The sequence below is a fragment of the Muscardinus avellanarius genome (assembly GCF_963383645.1).
Source record: "Muscardinus avellanarius genome assembly, chromosome: 4".
Classification (NCBI taxonomy): Eukaryota; Metazoa; Chordata; class Mammalia; order Rodentia; family Gliridae; genus Muscardinus; species Muscardinus avellanarius.
In genome coordinates, this window is record NC_137789.1 from 132,451,779 (window position 1) to 132,475,525 (window position 23,747).

At 41.9% G+C, this 23,747-nt stretch overlaps 1 protein-coding gene across 4 annotated transcripts in view; it reads right to left on the reverse strand.

Annotated features, from left to right (window-relative positions):
• Positions 1–21,912, reverse strand: part of DNMBP (dynamin binding protein) — a gene marked incomplete at both ends in the record, with an annotated part of 73,550 nt that extends 51,638 nt beyond the window's left edge. For all 4 annotated transcript variants that reach the window (XM_080695290.1, XM_080695289.1, XM_080695288.1 and 1 more), the window contains 3 exons: positions 7,031–9,001; positions 18,542–18,664; positions 21,768–21,912. In XM_080695290.1, the coding sequence (XP_080551416.1) occupies positions 7,031–9,001; positions 18,542–18,664; positions 21,768–21,912 (2,239 nt within the window). The remainder of the gene's footprint in view (positions 1–7,030; positions 9,002–18,541; positions 18,665–21,767) is intronic.
• Between the last annotated feature and the right edge of the window lie 1,835 nt (positions 21,913–23,747).

Here is a 23,747-nt window from a genome sequence, read left to right on the forward strand (position 1 = left end):
ATCGTGGTTTGCAGACAGCCTCAGCTACTTAGTGAGGTCCTATGCAACTCAGTGAGACCTGGTTTCACTGAGAATAAAAAATAAATAATAAAATAAATAAAAAATAAAGAATAAAAAGTAGGGCAGGGGGTGTAGCTCGAAGGTCGAATGCCCCTGGGTTCCATCCAGAGACCCGCAAAAATAAATAAATAAATAAATAAATAAATAAATAAATAAATACGGACCTTGACTTGTTACCTAGCAACTCATTTGCCTGAAAGCTCCTCAAAGGCAGAGAATATATTTATAATGCTCATTGGTTACACACTCTGCCCTCAATACAACTGTAAAAAATCCACAGATATTCTACCTATGAGACCTTTTTATTTTTCGTTTTGAAACAAGGTCTTGCTAGGCTGCTGAGAGTGTCACTATGCTGACGAGGCTGGTCTTGAACCTGCAGTCCTCCTGTCTCAGCCTCTCAGGTACAGGAATTACAGGTGTGTGCCACCACATCCAACCCAAATTTAACACTCTTAATTCTCAGTCAGGGCCAAACACTGACTTTACCTGAGATTTTGGTTCCAATAATTAAGTTTTAAGTTATTTGGACCAATTCTCTCATAGAAAAATAAGCTTAAAAATTAGAGGAAATATTAAAAACACCTTAAAAACATCAACTTATTGACAAGAAGATACATAATTGCAGACTAAAACCACAGGGAGGCAGGAGGATCGTGCTAGTTCGGAGCCAGCCTCGCTGGCTTAAAAGACCCTGTTTCCACATAAAAATGTTAAAAAAAATAGGTCTGGGAGTGTAGCCCGTGGGAGTGTATCCCAGAGGTAGAAGGGCTTCCAGGAACCCCAGTACCACCAAAAACAAAAACAAAAATCAAAAAACCGAATAAAGACAGTTCAAGGAAGGAAAACTACAGGCCTATTATCTCTGATGAACTTGGATACAAAACTATTAAACAAAATACTACCAACATGCATTCAAAACCACATAAAGAAAATCATATACCATGACCAGGTAGGGTTCATCCCAGGGATGCAAGGCTGGTTCATCATATGAAAATCAATCCATGTAATTCATCATATAAACAAAATCAAAGACAAAAATCACATGATCATTTCAATGGATCAATAGACGTGGAAAAAGCATTTGATAAAATCCAACATCCATTTATGATAAAAACACTGCAGAGAATTGGAATAGAAGGAATATATCTCAACATCATTAAGGCAATCTACAATAAGCCCACCGCCAACATCATATTAAATGGGGAAAAACTTCAAGAATTTCCTCTAAAAACAAGAATGAGACAAGGATGTACATTATCACCACTTCTCTTCAATATAGTACTAGAGACTCTAGCCAGAGCAATAAGGCAAGACAAGGAAATCAAAGGAGTACAAATAGGAGAAGAAGAACTCAAACTTTCGCTATTTGCAGATGACATACTATATTTAGAAAACCCAACAAACTCAAGCAAAAGGCTTATAGAACTGATCAACAAATTCAGCAAAGTGTCTGGATACAAAATCAATCTTAAAAAACCAGAAGCTTTCCTGTACACCAACCATAAATCCACTGAAAAAGAAATTCAGAAAACACTTCCACTCAGGATCTCCCACAAAAAAATAAAATACTTAGGAATAAACTTAACCAAGGAGGTAAAAGATGTCTACAAAGAAAATTATAAAACATTGAAAAAAGAAATCAAAGAAGATCTTAGAAGATGGAAAGATCTTCCATGTTCATGGATTGGCAGAATAAATATCATGAAAATGGCCATCCTTCCAAAAGTGATCTACAGATTCAACGCAATGCCCATTAAACTACCAAGATCATTCCTCACAGACATAGAAAACTAAGTCCTTAAATTTATTTGGAATAACAAAAAGCCCAGAATAGCCAAAGTAGTTCTCATCAACAAAAACCATGCAGGAGGAATCACAATATCAGACTTTAAACTATACTACAAAGCCATTGTAATAAAAACAGCATGGTACTGGCAAAAAAACAAACAAACAAAAAAAAAAACAGATACATAGACCAATAGAGCAGAATAGAAGACCTAGAAACAAGTCCACACACTTTCAGCCAATTGATTTTTGACAAAGGGGCCAAAAACATACGCTGGGGAAAAAATAGCCTGTTCAACAAATGGTGTTGGCAAAATTGGTTAACCATATGCAGAAAATTGGAAATTAATCCCACTTTCTCACCCTGCACAAGAGTCAATTCAAGATGGATCAAAGACTTGGAAATCAAACCAGAGAACTTGAAGCTCCTTGAAGAGGGCATAGGTCCAACACTGCAATACATAGGCACAGATAAACACTTTCTCAACAAGACCCTAAAGGCACAACAAATTAAAAGGCAAATCAACACTTGGGATTACATGAAACTGAAGAGATTCTGTTCAGCAAAGGAAACTGTCAAGAACCTTAATCGAGAGCCAACAGAATGGGAGAAGATTTTTACCACTTACACCTCTGATAGAGGACTAATATCTAGAATATACAGAGAACTCAAGAAACTCAACACTAAGAAAACAAAGCATCCAATAACAAAATGGGCAAGCGAACTAAATAGACATTTCACGAAAGAAGAAATTCAAATGGCCAATAAATGCATAAAAAAAAGTTCAACATCACTGGCAATCAGAGAGATGCAAATCAATACTACCCTGAGATTTCACCTAACTCCAACTAGAATGGCAATCATTCAAAACACAAACAACAACAGATGCTGGCGAGGATGTAGAGAAATGGGAACTCTAAGACCTTGTTGGTGGGATTGCAAATTAGTGCAACCACTTTGGAGAATCCTCAGAAGAATGGGAACAAATCTACCATTTGATTCAGCAATACCACTTCTGGGTATCTACCCAAAAGAAAGGAAACCAAACTACCAAACTAATGCATGTGTATCTATGTTCATAGCTGCACAATTCACCATAGCCAAACTATGGAACCAGCCAAGATGTCCATCAACAGATGAATGGATTACAAAACTGTGGGATATGTATACAATGGAATTTTACTCACCCATTTTAAAAAAACTCAATTACATCATTTTCAGGGAAATGGATGGAACTGGAGGACATTATGCTAAGTGAGATTAGTCAGTCACAAAAAATAAGAAATCGAGCCGGGTGTGGTGGCGCACGCTTGTAATCCCCGCACTTGGGAGGCGGAGACAGGAGGATTGCGCCGGTTCAAAGCCAGCCACGTTGGCTTAAGAGACCCTGTTCCAAATAAAAAGTATAAAATAGGTCTGGGAGTGTAGCCTGGAGGTAGAAGGGCTTCCAGGAACCCCAGTACCACCAAAAAAAAAAAAAAAAGTATATTAAGTCCTAGAATTGGCTTAGATTGAATTTGGGCTGAGAATGATTTGTATTTCAATGTGAGAATTTCTTGTCTGCATTTCTTGGGAAATTTCTGATGTTTGTGTATGTGTATGTGTGTATGCACCTATGTGTGCATGGTACTGGGGATTAAACCCTGGGGGGTCTATTTCTGAGCTACATCCCCAGCACTTTTTAATGTTTTATTTAGAAACAGAATGTCACGAAGTTACCATGTGGGGCCTCAAACTTGCCATCCTCTTGTCTCAACCTCCCAAGTACTGGGATTACAGGTGTGCACCACAGAATCTGGCTAAATTTCTTTCTTCCTAAATCTTAAGAAAAAAACTCAATTGAGAAATCTAGAAAATGAAAGAAAGTACTAGAATTCCATGAGAATAAAGTCTAATAATAAATGTGGAGACACTATGAGTTTGAGAAACTACCAATGTCAAATCAAAAGCAAGAGTGGAAAATACTGACACAAAATTACTACTGATACTTCCTGAAACCAAGACTAGAGGTGTAGGATGTAAGAGTTGGCCAAAATAGAATCAGCCGGCTTTTCTTGGAGCTGCTGTTATGTCACGTGTGCTATGAGGATGTGTTCTCAGGACTGTGTGTGGTGCTAACAGTGAATCATTCTTACAAATAAATAAATACTAATAAGCCTATTTGCATAGCATTATTCATAAAAATCTTATAAGTGATGGCCTGGGAAATATCAAGTTTGGGGAACAAACATTTTTAAACTGGACATTCTAACATTTTTCTATCATTGACTACTACCAAATAATGTTTGCCCAGTGTTTTTCAGTGTTTAATATTTGCTGTGGCTTTTATCTCTGTAATTGTAGTTTTTGGTTCTGGTGAGCCTATGCATGCTGAGCACGTGCTTTCCCACTCAGACACACTCACCTCCTTCTCTATAAATTTCTGTTTGTTTTTTGTGGCGCTAGGGAACAAACCCAGGGACTTGACATGCTAGGCAAGTGCTCTACCACTGAGCTATAATCCCCAGGACTTTGTAAATATTTTAATAAAAGACATACAAAGAAGATATAATACAAAATCAGAAACTAAAATGTGAATTAGCAAAAGCAATATGAATTTTTATGACAAAGTAAAAATCAGAACAAATGAACAAAATATTTTCATTGTTAAAAGAGAAAATGAGCTTATATGAAGAAAATATATTATAATGGCCCTACCTGGAGATACTTTTTGATACTATATTTATATATTTCACACATAAATATATTCATATATATCCTCTAAAATTCTTAGTGTAATCCTATCATGGGAAAATGATTCATTGTTGATAATTAATGTCACTACTATTATTTAAGAACATATAAATGAAAGGGTTTTTTCTTTAAAAAAAGAAAGATATAGAATAAGTTATAATTTAGGAATTACCAGAAATTCCAATTTCTTGTTCCTGAATCCCAAAGATTACTATCCTTCAGGACTTTTTAAACATTAAGCTGACCACAAACAACCGACAGAAACAAGTAAAAATCCTCTCTGGAGTCAGATGTCTCCACCTCAGATCTAAAACCATTTCAAATGCTATGACCAGAATACATTAAAAGATAACCAGAAATACGAGAAGTCTAGACCACACGAACAAAACCAGCGTGCCATCTAAAACAGTGCCACTAAGATGTAACATCTCGGACACGTACACCAACTACCAAATAACTGTACTTGCCATATGTAAAGAGAAAACTTTTTAAAAAGTTGAAAGATAATTACAGGAAATAAGGAACTGTGATAGGTAATATGTCAGATATGAAAAAAACACTGGAGTTTCTAGAGAACAAGCCCTCGTGACTTCATAATCCCTGAGACTTAAGAAGGAGGAAGACAGAGCCTCACTGCGGGTCAGCACTGCCCTGGACTATCTTGCTACCTTAACTGTGTGTGACTCCTGGGAGATATATATATATAAAGAACACTGGCTGAATTACTAAAGTAGTCTTGGAAAAGGTCCAGGGAATAAGCAGGAACAGTAGTTTCTTCACTTAGTACTTCAGTCTGAAAATCCACATGTCCATTTAACACATTTCAGTGTTCTTAAGCATAGAAATCCACATACTTTGGTAGAATATTATTCATTCTAAAAACTATTATTACTGAGAAGTCTCTGCTACCTGCAATTTGTGGGACCTTAGTTTTCCCAACTGCCTATGTAACACAAGAATAGTTCAATGTTGTATCTGAAAAGTTCTCAGTGTGGGAAATGAGGAAAGGTCCTGGAGCTTGCCCTGGTTTTGGGAAGCAGCCCCCGCTGAGGTTCCCTGTTCAGACATTCTGAAGTCATTAAGGGGCCTGGCATTCCCCCAAGGGCTCAGGGGCTCACGAACACCTTCTGGGGATACATCTAAACGCCTCTCCTGGTGCTCAAGGACATATCTGATTGCTGCTCCTGTGTGGCACAGGTGACCCTGAGGTTCTGTTCCCCAATCAGTCACATTAAACTTGCCGCAGGCCCCCTCCTGCGGCCACGAGTCTCAGGCTGGAGCCCCGTGTCTGCTCCTCTCCCAAGTGCACTTGGATATAGAGGTTTCCTCCTTATCTGCAATAACATCTACTTTCCATCTTTCAGAAAATGACTTGATTTTCAGACTTCCAATAATGCTCTTTGTTGTTGAGATTTTAAAATTATACATTATCAATGTCTTTTAGAGACCTAAGGTAGGAGGAGACAGGTTGCATGCCCAGTCTGCCAATTTGACCTGCACCACTATTCTGCTTTTATTTCTTATTATTATCCTGCAGTTCATAGATCCCCAGATTAATTTTTATCATCTACCCTCCTGATGACATGTATGTTCAAAGGTCTCTGGTACACAGGACAAAAGTGACGTGTAGTTCATTCTCCTAGTCCCTAGACCAATTACTGATCGCTCCCTCTTACACTCTTCCTACTTTATAATTTATTTCTCCCAGGAGTCTAGTGAATACGAAGTCTCCAGACACTGGTCACAGAATGTGAATTTGTGTGTGTATGTGTGGTTCTGGGGATTGAACTCAGGGGCATTCTACCTCTGAGCCGTACCCTCAGACCTTTTCTTTCTTTCTTTCTTTCTTTCTTTCTTTCTTTCTTTCTTTCTTTCTTTCTTTTTTTTGTCTTGAATCAGAGTCTTGCTAAGAGTCTCATTAAGTTGCTGAGGCTGGTCTCAAACCTGCAATCCTCCTGTCTCAGCCTTCCAAGCACTGAGATTACAGGTGTGCACCACCACACCCAGCTAGGAAGATGAACTTTTGAATGTAGTAAGTGGGAGGTAGTAAACTGTAGTACTAAAAAAATATGACCTTAAATCCCAGTTCCCTTGGCAAATTCATCTCTGTAAATCCTAGTTTCTCCTTCTATAAAGTACCCTTATGAATTATACCTAGACCTTTAAGGGGCTGTGAGACTAGTAAATGTTAAGTATCATTACTGCTGAAATCTAGGTACAAGTTTCAGTTTTCTCAGGAGCAGCAGATGAAGTCAGAGGACACAGTGATCACGGGATACAGCAAGATGGAGAACTCCAATCGTGGTGACAGAATAAAAAACTGGGTAATTAAAATGCAAATCATTCTCTCAATCAAAGATGGCAACTATCCCCCAAAACACACAGCAGGTACTTACTGGGACTGGTCAGTGTCTAAAAACAATTACACATTATTTCCTCATCACTCACCTCTCAGTTGCTGGAGTTCCAGATTCAAACTTTCAATGTTGTTCTCATAGAACTCCAGATTCTCCAGGGTCTCTGCCCTTAAGGACTCATCCTGCTTCTCCTCCAACATCATGTTTAGCTCTTCTTGAGCCCTGGTGTACATGTCCAAGTCTTGTTCCATTTCCTGAATCCTCACCAGTACTAAGGGGCACGGGGGCGGCTGGTCCACACTCCTTTCCATCTGCTCAGGGCTCTCCTGGCAGGAGGAGGGCTTGGGGGAGGCTGCGTTCATCCTCTGCTGTGCAGAGGGAGGCAGGGGGGCTGGGCGAGAGGGCCGCATGGCCAAGGGGGGTGCAGGTTTCAGGCTCTGGTCAAGCAGCAAGTGGGAAGAGGGGGATGCTGGAGTACAGGGTCGGGGTGGAGGCGGCCTGAGGGCCTTTCTTCTTTCAGGCAGCTCCGGTGGGGGGATCAACTTTGCTGAACCTCGGACAATATCCTTTTCGGAATTGAAGTCCATGATGGAAAAGTGGCGTAAAATTTTATCAGGCTCTGTGCCGGGCCCTGCCAGGCTCTTCTCAAACTCTATCAGCTGTTGTGTCAACTTGGAGTCCAGATCAATGCTGCCATCTCCCCGTGACAGCGCCCTCACGGCCACAGCAGGCCCCTGGCCTTGCGGCCCAGGCGTCCTCTGTGACCGCTCTGATGTGGAGCAGAAGGTGGAGGCATTTTCTTTGGAGGTGAGGTGCTTCTTAGCACACTCTGCCATGCCCTGGAGCTGAAGGCTCAGCTGGCTGGGTTTGGCTACCCTGCAGGCTGCAAGGGAAGAGCTCCTGTGAAGAGGGGCCGCTGGCTTCTGAAAGGATCGCCGCTGGGCATGCGTGCCCCGGGGAGGGAGGCTCGAGTAGTCTCTAGTCCTGGCTTCTAAAGGAAGAAGTTCAGAGAACTGTTCTGAGCTTTGGTGGCTCCCTCCTGCTGTAGAATAACACTGGTTTTTCTGCAATGTGGGATAAAGAGGTACCTGAGGTTGGGAGGAAATTCCATTGACTACCTCTGAAGGGTCAGTCATGGAAGCGTCTTTAGAAAGAGGCCTTTCCTGCACTGTGCCCAGGCTTCGGCGGGGGCCTCCTCCAGGGCCTTCATCTCGATTTGAGTTACTCACATCATACTCAGGTGATAGGTGCTCTAGCAGAGAGGTGGAGGCCTCAGGAAGCACACAGTTAGGCTCCTCTGCTCCGTACTCAGGAGATTCATGTGTTGGTTCCTCCATTACTAAGGAGTTTTCCGCATCATCCAAAGAGTTTTCTGGGGTCTTGGTGAGGCTGCCTTCCTGGGGCAGAGCCATGGCTTCCTCCACCCTGGGGTCAGGACATAACTTTACAAACCGATGAGGAAAGATGCCTGTCCTGCCCTTCAGCCACCCTTCTAGCCACCCATCTTCCAAGGTCCCCAGGATGCGAATTTTATCCCCTACCTCAAAGTCCAACTCATTCGGCTCCAGGGCTTGGAATCTGTAGAGGGCGATTCCATAGGCCCCTGGTGGCTCATCCTCCTCATCTGGTCCTCTCTCTTCTTCTCCTAGGGGGAGATCTACTTCACCATTAGCAATGCAGTCATTTCCAGAATTTACTGACTTATCCACAGTCCGCAGAGGCCCCAAAAGCTCTACAAAACCTTCTGGAAAAATTCCTCTTCGACCCTCTAGTTCCCCTTCAAACCAGCCAGGCTCAGGGACTCCAATGATGGTGATCACATCCCCTTCCCTGAAGTCCAACTCCTCCTCCAGCTGGGCAGAAAGCCCCATCAGGGCGCGCGCCTGCCCCATGGAATATTCGGGGATCTGAAGCAGCGCACTCTGTGAGTGCCACTGCCGGCTCCGGGAGGAGAGGCAGAGCTCACGAACACATGAGGACGGGAAGAAGCCCCGGGCGCCCCAGCAGCTTCGGCCCTGCAGCCAGCCTGCTGTGGGTGTGCCATCGAGAACCACCAGGTCACCTGGGGAAAAGAAGCAGAGACGGGACCTCGGTCAGCAGAATGTCACTATACGTAACAGTCCCACCATCTTGAATGTCTAGCGATTCATGGAAAGATACACCTAGAGCTTGCTTGCTTTATTTATTTATTTATTTATTTACATATTTATTTTTGCAGTACTGGGGATGAAGCCCAGGGGCATTCTACTTCCGAGCTACACCCCCAGCCCTACTTCTTATTATTTTGAAACAGGGTCTCACTAAGTTAAGTGGCTGAGGCTGGCCATAAACCCGGATCCTCCTGCCTCAGCCTCCCAAATGCTGCGATTACAAGTGTGTGCTACTATACCCAGCTACATCTAGAATTTTAAAAACATGAAACTTGTGGTGATTTAATGAACTAGAAGATTCAGATAAACCGAAGGGTCTCAAAGTGTGATCCATGGAATTTTAGGGGTGGATCCTTGAGATCCATTCAGACGATCTGTGGAGTTCAAAATGACTTAATGGTTTCTCTTACAGTTTTCACTGTATTGACCTTTGCAATGACTATGCAAAAGCCATGGGGGGGCAACACGGGAAACACATAAACCACGGTGAAGGCCAAAGACTGGGTGGAGTGGACACTGCACAGCGACAGTGCCCTTCCCCACCCAGCACCCCTGATGTAAAAACCAGCCGCTTTCAGTTAAGAGCACTCTGGATGAAGCAATACAAACCCTTTTTTGTATTAAATCTCAACCCTTGAAAAGATTTCCTTTGTAATACCCCTGACAATCTGGGGACTCCACAGAACACACTTTTACTTCTGTCTCTGGGAGAAGCACTTGAGCCACTGAGCTACACACTTAAACCAAGCACTTCTGTTTTTCACTGAACACTGTTTTACGTGGAGGAATGACTGGCATACAGTTATGGTTATTCAGACAGGCCTGGATAGCTGGCAGACATTTTCTCTAAGAGAAAAGAAGTGAGTCTGTAACTTTCAGAAAAACAAGTGACAGTATTTGTTGCCCATGGTAAAATTCCAACTTCCAAGCTAAAATTAGAATTTTGGAAAACTTGGATCTACCACCATGAGTTTGACAACCTTCCCGTAGTTAAAGATTTTTCTGATGAGATCACTAGAGATATTAACAAATATAATTTCTGAAGTTGTATAACAAAATGGTCAACATTTGGAAAAATTGAATAACTCACTGAATCAATATTTTCCTACTGACCAATGCACAACATTATAAAATCACTCATGGTTAAAACGTTCATTAAAAATAAGACCAACCCATGAATTTTAATAGTGTGGAAAGTTCACTGATACAGTTTCAGACCCCACACTATTATTAATTCTTAAGAAACTACCATTCAATGCACAATTATCTGAAAATACTTAAAATAACATCTGTATCCTATTATTCTGTGAAGCTGGATTTTTAAAATATACTTTCACCCAAACAACATATTATAATAAACTGAATACAGATACAAACATGAAAATCCAGATTTCTTCTTTTAGGTCAAACATTAAAAAGACTTATAAAAATGTAAATTAAACCAGGCTTGGTAACATGCCCATAATGCTAATACAAGGAAGGCCACGACAGGAGGATCATAGGTTTGAACCCAGCATTGGCAAGTTGGTGAGACACTCAGAGACCTAGCAAGACTCTGTTTCAAAACAAAAAAATAAAAAAAGGGCTGGGCTGCAGCTAGGAGGTAGAATGCCCCTGGTGAACCAAACCAAACCAAACCACCTTCCCAAACAAACAAACAAATCAATGTCACTTCTCACTAATTTTTTTGTTTGGTATGGAAAGCTATAGTTATCTTTCATAAAAATATTATTTATGTTACTATGTAATGGGTTTAGTGAATTGATAAGGTTTTTAAATTCTTAGTTTCAATAGGTAATACAGTAAATATCAGTAGATATAGTCCACATAAACAAAAATTATTTGGGGTCTTAAAAACTTTAAGAAATGCGTAGGGATCACAAAACTCAAAAGTGTGATAAATGCTGTTATAAGCCGGGTGTGGTGGTGCACGCTTGCAATCCCTGTACTTGGGAGGCGGAGACAGGTTCTCAGGCAGCCTCAGCTACTTAGTGGGACCCTGTTTCCAAATAAAGAATAAAAATAGTACTGGAGGTGTAGCTCGGTGGTAGAATGCCCCTGGGTTCAATTCTCAGTATATAGCAAAATAAGTAAGTAAGTAAGTAAGTAAATAAATTCTGTTACAAACAATGTTAGCACAGTTCACACCAGTGGATGCAATACAGCCCTTTTGCAGGATTAACATGGATCTAATTTCTCACTAAACCTTATTATGGTCTATGAAGCAGTTACAAAAGAAGTCTTTAAATGGATTCTTAGTTTGAGGTATAAAATAAGAGGCCTTTCTGAGGAGCCCTATCCTAAAAGTATATTAGGATGAGCTCTTCAAAGACGGTACCTATTTTATTTATTTTGGAATAGGGTCTAAGTTGCTCAGGCTGGCCTCAAACCTTCAATCCTCCTGTCTCAGCCTCCCAAGCACTAAGGTTACAAGGCACGCACCACCATGCTTGGCTACCAAAACGAGTTTCAGGCCTAGTAGAAAGCATCAAATATATTTTCACTGATTTGATATTATTTTGCTTACATGTTCCTGAAAAATGCGGTCTGGGGCCTGTATTTCCATAGTCCTTCAGTGTTAGTGTGTGAGTCCATATCCTTGGTCAGAGCTCTGGGTGCTGAGATTCCAAGTGTTGCTTTTCCTCCCCCTGGACTGTCATGAGGGTCACAAAGGGAGCCTCTGGTAATGAGGCTGCTCAGACACAATGGGCCTCTTGGTGCACAGGAGGAGAGCGGCATGCCCGGACTCCCACGCTGCTGGCTTTGAACTGATCTGGCTTTCTGGAAGCTGTAGAATTACAGCATTTTCTTTGTTTAGCCAGATCTCCATGAACTTGTATAATAGAGCTTGTTTTCCTGTCTAGTTTCAGCTGAGTGTCTGTTTTGATAAAGATTTATTACCTGGCAGACTATAATTCTGATGGGAATTTATACTTAACAAAGGTAAATTTTAAAAAATCACAATTCAGAGCCTGGAAGGCACTTATATTTGGTTCAACTCCCTTATTTCCTAGTGGACTTTTCCTGAGTATTTTGCATGAGTTTCTCATTTTCATCAGTCAAGTAAGTGATTCCCTGAAATCCTAGGTGATTCCTTGGGAATAAACCCTACCTCGTGGCATTGTTCAGACTTCAGAAACACCAATAGGAGCTAGATGTGGTGGCACACACCTATAATCCCAGTACTTGGGAGGCTGAGAGGAGGATCACAAGTTCGAGGATAGCCTCAGCAACCTAGTGAGACTCTGTTTCCAAACAAACAAACAAACAAACAAACAAACAAACAAACAAACAGAGCTGAGAGTGTCGCTTAGAGGTAGAATGCCCTTGGTTCAATCCCCAGTACCATAAAAAAAAAAAGAAAAAAAAAAACAATTAGAGAAACTTCTGGAATGGAGTGGCCAGAAGACCAGATTTGAGAACAAAAAAATGGGAAGTATGGTGACCCATACGGTCAGCCTGATACTTTGGCTCCTCTGCAGTTAATGCAGTCACACTACAATTTCTTTTTATTAGTTTTTTTTTTTTTTTGGTGGTACTGGGGTTCCTGGAAGCCCTTCTACCTCCGGGCTACACTCCCAGACCTATTTTTTATACTTTTTTATTTGGAAACAGGGTCTCCTAAGCCAGCGCGCGCGGCTGACTTCGAATCTGCGCGATCCTCCTGTCTCTGCCTCCCAAGCGCGGGGATTACAAGCGTGCGCCACCACGCCCGGCCTAGTTTTTTTTTTTTTATTTGAAGAAGAATTGAATTAGAAGCCAGACGTGGTGGGACACCCTTGTAATCTCAGTACTTGGGAGACTGAGACAAGAGGATCGAAGGTTTGCAGCCAGCCTCAGCTACTTAGGCCCTCCGCAACTTAGTGAGACCCTGTTACAAAATAAAGAGTGAAAAACAGGGCTGGGGGCGTGGCTCGGAGGTAGAATGCCCCTGGGCTCAACCCCTAGTGCTGCAAAGAGAGAGAGAGGGAGAGGGAGGGAGGGAGAGAGAGAGGGAGGGAGGGAGAGGGAGGGAGGGAGGGAGGGAGGAAAGAAAAAGAAATGGATTTGAAATAAAGTGATAACAAGTGCAGGTCTTAGAACGTGGTACGTGTAGCCTGGCTCTGCAGAATTGGCTTAGGCACCTCACTGACTCTACTGGTAGCTCTGAATGCGCAGGGGATTGTAAACTACATGTAGAATGACCACATATTCTATTCAGGTTTCCCTCTGAGCCATTAGAATACTAATCCTGATATCTCATACTCATGGTATTGCACATGTATGACACAAGCACTTTGACAGAAAAATAAGTTCCATTCATAAATTTATTTATAAATAAATGTACTAATTTTTTGAGGTACTGGGGATTGAATCCAGGGATACTCTACCACTGAGTTACACACCCCTTCCTCCCTCCTTCCCTTCCTTCCCTCCTTCTTTGAGCTACACTGCCAGCCCTATTTGCATTTTGAAACAGTATCTTGATAAATTGCAGAGGATTTTGCTAAATTGCTGAGGCTGGCCTCAGACCAACAATCCTCCTGTCTGAGCATCATAAGTACTGAGATTACAGGCATGGGCCACTGTGCCTGGCCACCCTCAGCCTTTTAACATTTTACTTTGAGGCAGACTCATAAGTTGCTCAGGCTGGCCTCAGCCTTACCATCCTCCCGCCTCAGCCTCCTAATCAACTTACTTTTTATTAGTCTTTTATTTGGTGGAGGAGGAAGCCTAGGAAAACGAGGCTATAGGCAACGCTGAGTGTTGTGCTAGGAGGCAATGCGCGGTGGTATTCTGCTGCTCCCCAAACGCACACACGTTTTCTCTCCTCCTTCGATGTATTTTCCTTTTCATACTCTCTTATGCTATTTTTTTCTTTTTGCAGCACTAGAGATGGAACCCAGGGGCATTCAAACTCCGAGCGACACCCCCAGCCCTATTTTTTTATTCTTCATTTTGAACAGGGTCTCACTGAGTTGCAAAGGACCTCACTAAGTAGAAGCTGAGGCTGTCTGTGAACCACGATCCTCCTGCTTCAGCCTCCCAAACGCTGGGGTTACAAGTGTGCGCCACTGCGCCCGGCTTCTTGTGCACTCTGGTTTTCTGCTTTCCCTCTATAACTTAGGACAGTCAGTGGCGATGGCCACCTGTGCTGACTTTCCTTCTAAAAGCCTGTCTTGCATGGCAGGAAAGTCTTCGTCAGATGTTGGACATTTCAGCCTTAAGAACTGTGAGGAATCAATTCTTTTATTTTATAAATTAAAAAAAAAATCTTGTTTCTGAGTTTAAATAGAACTCAAAATACAAGGAATAGCCAAAACAACTGAGTAGCTTTGGGAAAAGGAGGAAGGGAGACACCTGCTGGAAGAACCGCGGGAGATTCCATTCTAGGTAGACACTCCCTAGAAAATGATCCTCGAAACTCCACAGGATGATCAAGGACAGAGGCTCCCAAAGCACACCGAGAAGCTGCAGGAGCCCAGGTTCAGACTAACTGAAAATGGATACCATTAATCTACTTTCCCATTTAGTGATTTATTTTATATGTACTTTTATTGGTGCAAAGCAGCCTCACATCGTAACGTGGTTCAGAGTGACAGGGATATGCAGGCACACAGTACTTGGGCTCCCTCTGGCTCCGTCCCCTCGCTCCCCTTCCCCAAACATGCCCCTGAGATTGGCACTGCTAATTTCACATACGCTTATAACATCACTGGAAATGTCTCCTTCGTAACTCCCCCTCCCACCCCACCTTCCCTCGGTCCCTCCACAGCTGCACCTGAATTTCTCCTCCGTTAGCTAAAGTTCTCCTCACATCCCAATTACTCCCAGGCCTCCACGTATGCGAGAAACACACGGCCCTTCACTTTCTGTGACTGGCTAGTCTCACTTAATGTTCTCCAGGTCCGCTTGTTTTCCTGCAAATGACGTAATTCTGTTCTGCTTTATGAAGTTGGGTTTAAAGTTAGGGCTATGAGGATTCTTATCCTCTAAGCTATATTATCGCTCTTGTTTCTTTTTTTGTGGTGCTGGGGATTGGATGCAGGGGCACTCTACCTTCTAGCTACGATTTCATTCCTTATTTGGAAACAAGGTCTTGCTAAGTTGCTGAGAGCCTCGCTAGGTTGCTAAGACTGGCCTCAAACCTGTGATCCTCCTGACTCAGTTTCCCAAGTGCTGAGATTACAGGTGTGCACCACCACACCCGACTTACATACTCTTAATACACACATACATACGTAAATTATACACACATAATTTTCACTTATTAATCCAATGCAAGATACATATTACCTAGTATATATACGTATATATGCAATATATATGTGTATATTATATATATATATAGTTTATCTATATCTCTATCTTCTATCTATAGTTTGGGGGTACTAGGGATTGAACCTAGAGGTGTTCTATCTCTTCACTACACTCCCAGCCCTATTTTTTTTTTTTTTTTTTTTTTGAAAACAGGGTCTCATTAAAGTTGCTAAGGGCCTAAGTTGCTAGGCTGGACTGGAACCTGCTATTCTCCTGTCTCAACCTTCCTAGTACTGGATTTACAGGTATGTACCACTATGCCCAACTCTGATGATAATTCTTAAATGTAAGTAAATAACAAGTAACTAAAAAGGCAGCTTGGTAAAATGCAGCACATCTCAAACATTATTCTATATATGTTTAAGGTTTCCAAGTTTCCTGGTGACATCCTCATCACCAAAGCTTTGGGTACAAAGAAGAGATGCCATACTGCTATGCAGAGAGCTACCTGGGACAGGGGTCAGGATAAATAGTACTAGAGGGTGGGATACAGAAATTCATACTGCTTGTGAGTTGATACACTGATCTAATGGGAAAATAACTTTCAGTCAAAGAAGTAGAAGAGTCACCTCAATCACTACATTTGAAAATCAGGAATCCCAGGCTAGACTCTGAAACTCTGCGGTATAAAATAATACTTTCAGCCGGGCGTGGTGGCACATACTTGTAATCCCCGCGCTTGGGAGGCGGAGACAGGAGGATTGCACATGTTCGAAGCCAGCCTCGCTGACTTAAGAGATCCTGTTTCCAAATAAAAATATAAAATGGGTCTGGGAGTGTAGCCCGGAGGTAGAAGGGTTTCCAGGAACCCCAGTACCACCAAAAAAATAAAATAATAATAATAATAATAATAATAATAATAATAATAATAACAACAACAACAACAATAATACTTTCATTTTGTAGAGAGATTTTATGTCCAAATGGCAAAATTAATGCCTGTTGATGTGACTTGTACAGAAAATAAGAGAATTAAAGCTATTCCAGTGTCTCAAGTTAAGCTTCCTGGAAAAAGACAAACTGAATGGGTGGACCTAATTTTCCCATCCCTGGAAGCTGGTACTTTCAAATTGGAGACATATGAAGCTAAACAAGACATGAAAGACATGCAAAGGAGGAGCCAGCTGGGTCAGGTGTTTATTGACAGGCCGAGAAGAAGCTAAAACTGCTGATAATTAAGTCATCTTTCTCGTGTGTGTGTGTGTGTGTACATGTACACACCACCTGCCTTGCATTCTTTGGATGCATTTACATCTTTACGTTGATTAGGCTCAACCGGGTAACATGTATTTGAAATAAGACCTATAGACTCCAGTATCCAGCCTGACTTTGGTCCAGGTGACTCATGGCTGAAAGGTCAGTGCTAGGGCTTTCCTGAGAACCTCTTGCATGGCCCTAGGATTCCTGAGGAAGATTGCTGACTTCAAATGCAGCTCTGAAAACAGCAGAACAGCCTTTCAAGAGCGGGCTTCAGCAGAAAACCTCTTTTCAGTACCTAAGCCTTGAATATACAAGGTATAATCATGAAACAAAAAAAAGCAGATTCCAGAAGCCATAGCTTCACATTTCTCATAATACTGTAGACACACTGCCAATTTCCACATAGTACATTCTTCCACCCAGTATTTACACCAGGAAGCAGGCATAGGAAAGGGAAAGTCTATGTTATCTACATCCTTGGTGCCGCTCTCGTAGAAGCCAGCACGCTCCTGTTCTTTCTCCACTCTCCCTGGAGCGGCTCTGCTGTGGACTCCAGACCTCTGTTGTGAGAGCTAGCAGTAGGGCAAAGTTCCTGCTATAATCTCTTGATTTCTGTCCCTCTTCCCAACACTGATTAGCAAGGAAGTCTGCCAAAAAGAAGTAGAGGCAGAATACAGAGTAAAGTGGAAGCAACTCTCAAAATAGATTTTGAAAAGTAACTTCAAACCCAATATTCCAGCCAGGCTTGGTGGTGCATGACTATAATCCCAGATACTCAGTAGGCTGAGGCAGGAGGATCGCAAATTTAAGGTGAGTCTAGGCAACTTAGTGACACCCTGTCTCATTTTTTTTTTAAAGGCCTGGGAATTAGGAATGTAGCTCAGTAATAGAGTACTTGCCTAGCACAAGGCCCTGGGTTCAATTCCAAGTCAGTCTCTAACTGTCGGTCTGTCTGTCTCTCTCTCTCACACACACACACACACACACACACACACACACACACACACACACACACTCCAATATTCTATTTTTCTCATTAGCTAGGAGTCAGAGAAGTGTGTGTGTGTGTGTGTGTGTGTGTGTGTGTGTGTACACATACATAAAAGGCTTAAGAAATTAGGCTTATCCTTTCAGTGTCAACCTCAAAAGAGAAAATGTAAGATTAATAACTCGCCTATAAAGTTCTTCATCTTGATGACTGAATCATCACAAAACTGGCTGGATCATAAGTCTCAATCTGTGGCACACTACTGGATTCTATGGTTTATACAGAAATATGTGGACTTAACCAAGTATACTTTTAAAACGGTTTATAGTCCATCTTTAGAAGTTCACATGTCTATGAGAGTGCAAGAAGTGGGAAATACTTGGAATATCATTGAAACTAAGACTACATTTGAAGTTACTTTTAAACTGGTGAGAACTTTTACATTATTTACTGGTAGAGTGGTAAAATGGGACTGTTTTGCATTTGTCTCTTAAATACCACATCAAAATTACTGTTTTACTATTTGCATTAAAAAATAGTAATTTGTCAGCAAAGTCATACCAGTTTTATAGGAAAAAAATGCAAAGAGAGCCTCAAGTGTGGCTACAGCATGGGGGGAAAGAAAAGGTAATACTAGACTTAGAATAAGGCGATATGAGTTCACATCCTCAGGCCAAAATATTTTATCTGCACCCAAAGATTTTGAAATCTATTATTTACAAAATACAGTTAATGATACTTACTTCACTATCTTGAAACACTGTGTTGAGGATAAGATGAGGATATATTTGTGAGAATACTGTGGAAATTTTAAAATGCTACAAAAATATGAGGCATTATTATTGCCTACACTAAGACTTTCCAGATGTTAGCCACTTACAAAAATTCAAAGACCTAGTTGTCAGAATGGGCAAACTTCACCAACTTCATCTTCAAATAGTCCACCCTTTAATGATCAGCTTACCTCGATAGAGGGAAAGGCTATTGAGTTCTTGGGATGTAAATTCACAGATGCAGACAAACAGCTTCTCTCCCTCTTTTAGACTGGGAATGGTCACAATTTCCACAAAACTGCTGGGAAACTGTCCTGAAAATAAAAGCAAACATGTTGAACATTGAAACTCAGTATTTAAGCCAGGCATGGTGGCACACACTTGTAATCCCAGCATTTGGAAGGCTGAGACCAGAGGATCTCAGTTCATGGACAGCCTCAACTACTTAGTGAGACCCTCCACAACTCAGTGAGACTCTGTTTCAAAATAAAGAATAAAAAATAGGGCAGGGGATGTAGCTCGGAGGTCAAAGGCCTCTGGGTTCCATCCCAGACCCGCAAAAAAAAAAAAAAAAAAAAGAAAAGAAAAGAAAAGAAAGAAACAAACTCAGTATTAAATACTGGATTTTCTTTTAATATTGAAAATGTTTATTTTATCTGTGTATAAGGACAAAAACCTTTTTTTCTGAGCCCATTTATAGACCTTCAATTGAAAACTCAGGATACAAATAATTGAAGAATCTATTGTAGAAAAAGTCCAGTGCACAAAATCGGATGCATACAGAAAACAGAGAATGCAATTCAATAAGCATCTAACGGTGCCGCTCCAGTGAGGCACGCTGCAGAAGGAAACATGAGTCGGGCAGTCTTGGCCTTCAAAGATCTGACTATCTAGTTCAGACATAAATAATAACTCAATCCTGAAGTCCTGTGTCACAACATAGGTACACAATTGCTAAGGAAGGTCAGCGAAGGGTCAGAGAGAACACGAACATTTTATGAAAAAGACAACATTTCAGTTGGAAGATGGGTAGGGTTTCAACCAGTGGTTGTAGACAGTCTTCCTACCAAAATGATTTTTTAAAAAGAGATTTTTTGTTTGTTGGTTTTGTAATACTGTGGATTGAATCCAGGGGCATTCTACCTCCAAGCTATATCCCATACTGATTTATTTTTATTTTCAAGTAGGGTTTCACTATGTTCTGAGACTGGCCTTGAACCTACAATCTTCCTGTCTCAGACCCCCAAGAACTGGGATTACAGGTGTGCACCACCATGCCCAGCTGAGAACAGATATTTTTCATAAGTGCATTAAATAGTTTTAACATTTCAGTTTAATTTCAAATATAGCTTTTACCCTTATAAACGAAAGTTTTGGGGTATTCCTAATAGTTTTTTTTAAGTATTTAAAGGAATCTTTTCTTCTTATGTGGTACTGGGGATTGAACCCAAGGGCATTCTATCTCTGAGCTATATCCCTAGCCCTATTTTGTTTTTGAAAACAGGGTCTTACTAAAGGAATCTTGAGACCAAAAATATCTGAGAATCATCCATTCCAAGTTTACCAAACCTATTTATAAAATCCTTTTATTAGCTGGGTTCAGTGGCACACACCTGTAATTCCAGTACTTGGGAGGCTGAGACAGGAGGATCACAGGTTCAATGTGCAAAAATAGAGCAAGACCCTGTTTCAAAATTAAAAAAAAAAATTAAGAAGGGCTGGAGGTGTATCTCAGGGGTAGAATGCGCCTGGATCAAATCCCCAGTACCACAAAAATCAAAACCAACAATAACAACCTACCCAAAACAACCAAAAATAGGTGGTATAGAAAGACAGGTCATGCTGATTGGAAAAAGTAAGAAAGAGTGGTTGGTTCTACCCTGTAAGTGTCTGTTGAATTTGTCCATGTGGCTTCAGACCCACCAATTCGATCCAATACGCCAGCACCTCCCTCTGGGAGGCCTGCAGTGATCTCCACCAGCCCCGGCCTGCGGTTCCGCCCCTACCTCTCATCCTTCAGTGTGCAGCAGTGAGCTGGAAGATACACACCTCCCCGTGCTTAGAGCACTTTCCCCGTTCCCCACCTTCTTCACTCCCTACCTGGCATGCACTGTCCTCCATGATCAGCTTCTGCTCCTTTCTCCTGCCCCACCGGTGCTCTCAAACACTCATGCTTAGTGCCCGCTTAAACTCCCTTAGGCCCTCAGCGTTCACTCTCAACTCAGAGCCTCTGAACAAGCAGCTCCTCTGCCTTTCTAACTCCCACTCATCAGTTTTTTTCTCTGCAAATATATCACTTCTACTGGGAAGTAACCGATCTCTCAGATGTGGGTTAATGTCCCCAGGTTCATGTCCTTCGGGACTGGATCACGTACTCTGACCCAGACTTAACATAAAAACATGAAAGTTAAGAACTGGATTAATAGATGTGTATGTTATGTGGGGAAATTTTCCATCTTTCCCTAAGCTAGTTCATGAATGAAATCCATGTGTGTGTGACGGAGGTGGGGATGAACCAGAAGCATAGAGTATGGGAGATAGTAGCATCCAGGGCAGACGGTGGCTTTAACCAATTTGGACCCACTGCAAATCTAGGAAGGAGTGAGCAGGATGAGAGATAGGACAGAAAATAGTAAAAGATGACAGTTGAAAGAAACAAGATGGAGAACAAATACCTTATGTTTCATTGACAGAGGCTAAGCTGGTGGTGAAAGGCAATGGTTAATAATAAGGGTTCTAAAGAAAGGAATAATCCTTTTATTTATTTTTTGGTACTGGGGATGGAGCCCAGGAGCATTCTACCTCCGAGCTAAAACAAGGTCCCATGAAGTTGTAGAGGGCCTCACTAAGTTGTTGAGGCTGGCTGCGAACTGCGATCCTCCGGTCTCAGCCTCTCAAGTACTGGGATTACAAGTGTGCACCACCATGCCTGGTTAGGAATAATGCTTATTTTGAGAAGAGAAATAAAGAGCTGGGATGGAAATAGAAGGACATAGGTAGAAAAGTAGGCTGGAAGCAGCTAGTGTCTAACCACTTAGCATCCTGAAAGACGGAGTGGTAACAAAGCCCTTTCCTCACAGGTAGAGACCACAGTATAAACACACAAAGAAAACACAGAAGGACTGTGAAGTTATTCCCTCAGACTTTGGTTTTGTGGTACTAGAGATTGAACCTAGAGGAATTTTACCTCTGAACCTATTTTCTATTTTTTGTTTGTGAAATAAGGTTTCACTAGGTTGGTGAGAGTCTTGTTAATTTGCTGAGGTTAGTCAGTCTTGAACCTGAGACCCTCCTACCTCAGCCTTCCGAGTACTGAAAATACAGGCATGAGCCCGTGCCCAGAGATACCTTTGTTTTAAACATGGAAAGAAGGGAGGGTATGGCCACAATGAGCAGGAAAAACTGTGCGCCTCTTACCTGTAACATCCTCCTTCTTTCCTAGAAGCCAAAATTCATCTACCACTGCCAACACCTCGATGACATCTCCCACAAAGAGCGGCAGTTCTTCTGACACGCTGGGGCAGAAGTCAAAGATGGCTCGAACCACTGAGCCAGGCTCCATGACCCACAACCTGGAGAGAAAAATCAAAAGGAACAGGAAGCAGATTTCAGACACATTTCTTAAAAATGATAAAGCTTAAAGTACAAAAGCACTTAAAATGAGGTCAAAGTTAAACAAATAAGCATGTCGTTTATATTTTTAAAAAGCAGAAGTACTTGCTTCCTTTCTTTCTTTCATTCACTTTTTTCCGAGATGGGGCCTCACCATGTTACCCAGGCTGGCCTTAAATTCACCAGCCTCCCACTTCAGCCTCCTGTGTAGCTGGGATTATAGGTGTGTGCCACTGCCTGACTTCATTTATTTCTCTAAAAATAAGAATTTCTTCACATAATTTCATTGGGATCTCAAGGTTACTCTGGAATTGGAAAAGACACACATACACACATACACACATACTTGTGAGTGATAGAAAAGATTCAAGTAGGCAAATGTAGGCTTTTCAGAGTGCCTGAAGAGGGAAGTGAGGAAATTCATATTTTTAAAGAACCAAAGAATGTGATACTTTTTTTGGGGGGGGGGTAATGGGGGTGGGACCCAAGGGCTTTTCTACCTCCAGGCTATACTCCCAGACCAATTTTATACTTTATTTGGAAACAGGGTCTCACTAAGTTGCTGGGAGCCTCACTAAGTAGCCGAGGCTGGCTTTGAACCTATGTGATCCTCCTGTCTCAGCCTCCCAAGCGCTGGGATTACAAGCGTGCGCCACCACGCCAGCAGAATGTGATACTTTTAAAATATAGTATTTAGCCGGGCGTGGTGGCTAATAATCCACGCTTGTAATCCCTGCGCTTGGGAGGCTGAGACAGGAGGATCACACGGGTTCAAAGCCAGCCTCAGCTGCTTAGTGAGGCTCTCAGCAACTTAGTGAGACCCTGTTTCCAAATAAAATATAAAAAAGGTCTGGGAGTATAGCCCGGAGGTAGAAAGCCTCTGGGTTCCACCCCCAGTACCACCAAACAATAAAAAAATTAAAAAATAAATAAAATATAGTATTTAGCCAGGTGTGGTGGCATATGCTGGTAACCCCAGTACTTGAGAGGCTGAGACAGGAGGACCGAGGATTCAAGGCTAGCCTTGGAAATGTGCAAGGCTCAGAACCCTTGTTTCCAAATAAAAAAATAAAATCGGGCTGCGGGTATAGCTAGGAGGTTGAATGTCTCTAGGTTCAATCCTCAGTACAAAATATAATGTAATATAATATAATATTTAGAAAATAGAAATTCTACAATTAAGTGCCTATAATTCCAGTAACTTGGAAGGCTGAGAGAGGACTGCTGGTTCACAGCCAGCCTCAATAACTTAACTAGGTCCTCAGAAACTTGGTGATACCCTGTTTCAAAATAAAAAATAAAATGGGGCTGGGGATGTAGCTCAAAGACAACACCCTTGGGTTCAACCTCCAGTCGTGTGTACACACACACACACACACACACACACACACACACACGTAAAATCCATGAAAAGAATGAGAAAGGGCTATGCAGGTGGTGCCCTCGGGTGGCACTTAGATTAAGATGGTGTTTCCAATTCAGAGAAATCTGGGCTCCACCTTGGAGAGTGTCCTTGCCCTGCTCTGTGTCTGTGCCTTATGGAGGCGATGCGTCCATTGCCATGATGGGTGTGGCTGGGACAGCCTAAGGATGTGCTCAAACCCTAGAAAACGGGGACACAAATAACATGCTCTGTCCACTTGTGAAAAGCCAGCTGTGTGGCCCTCGGTCCTGGACAGGGAGAAAGCGGGTGACAATCTCCAGCTGAGCCCTGTCACCAGCTGCCAATCAACTTTTCTTCATGCACCTCAAGTACTCATTTGGTGTTTGTGGAGGTGAGGATTT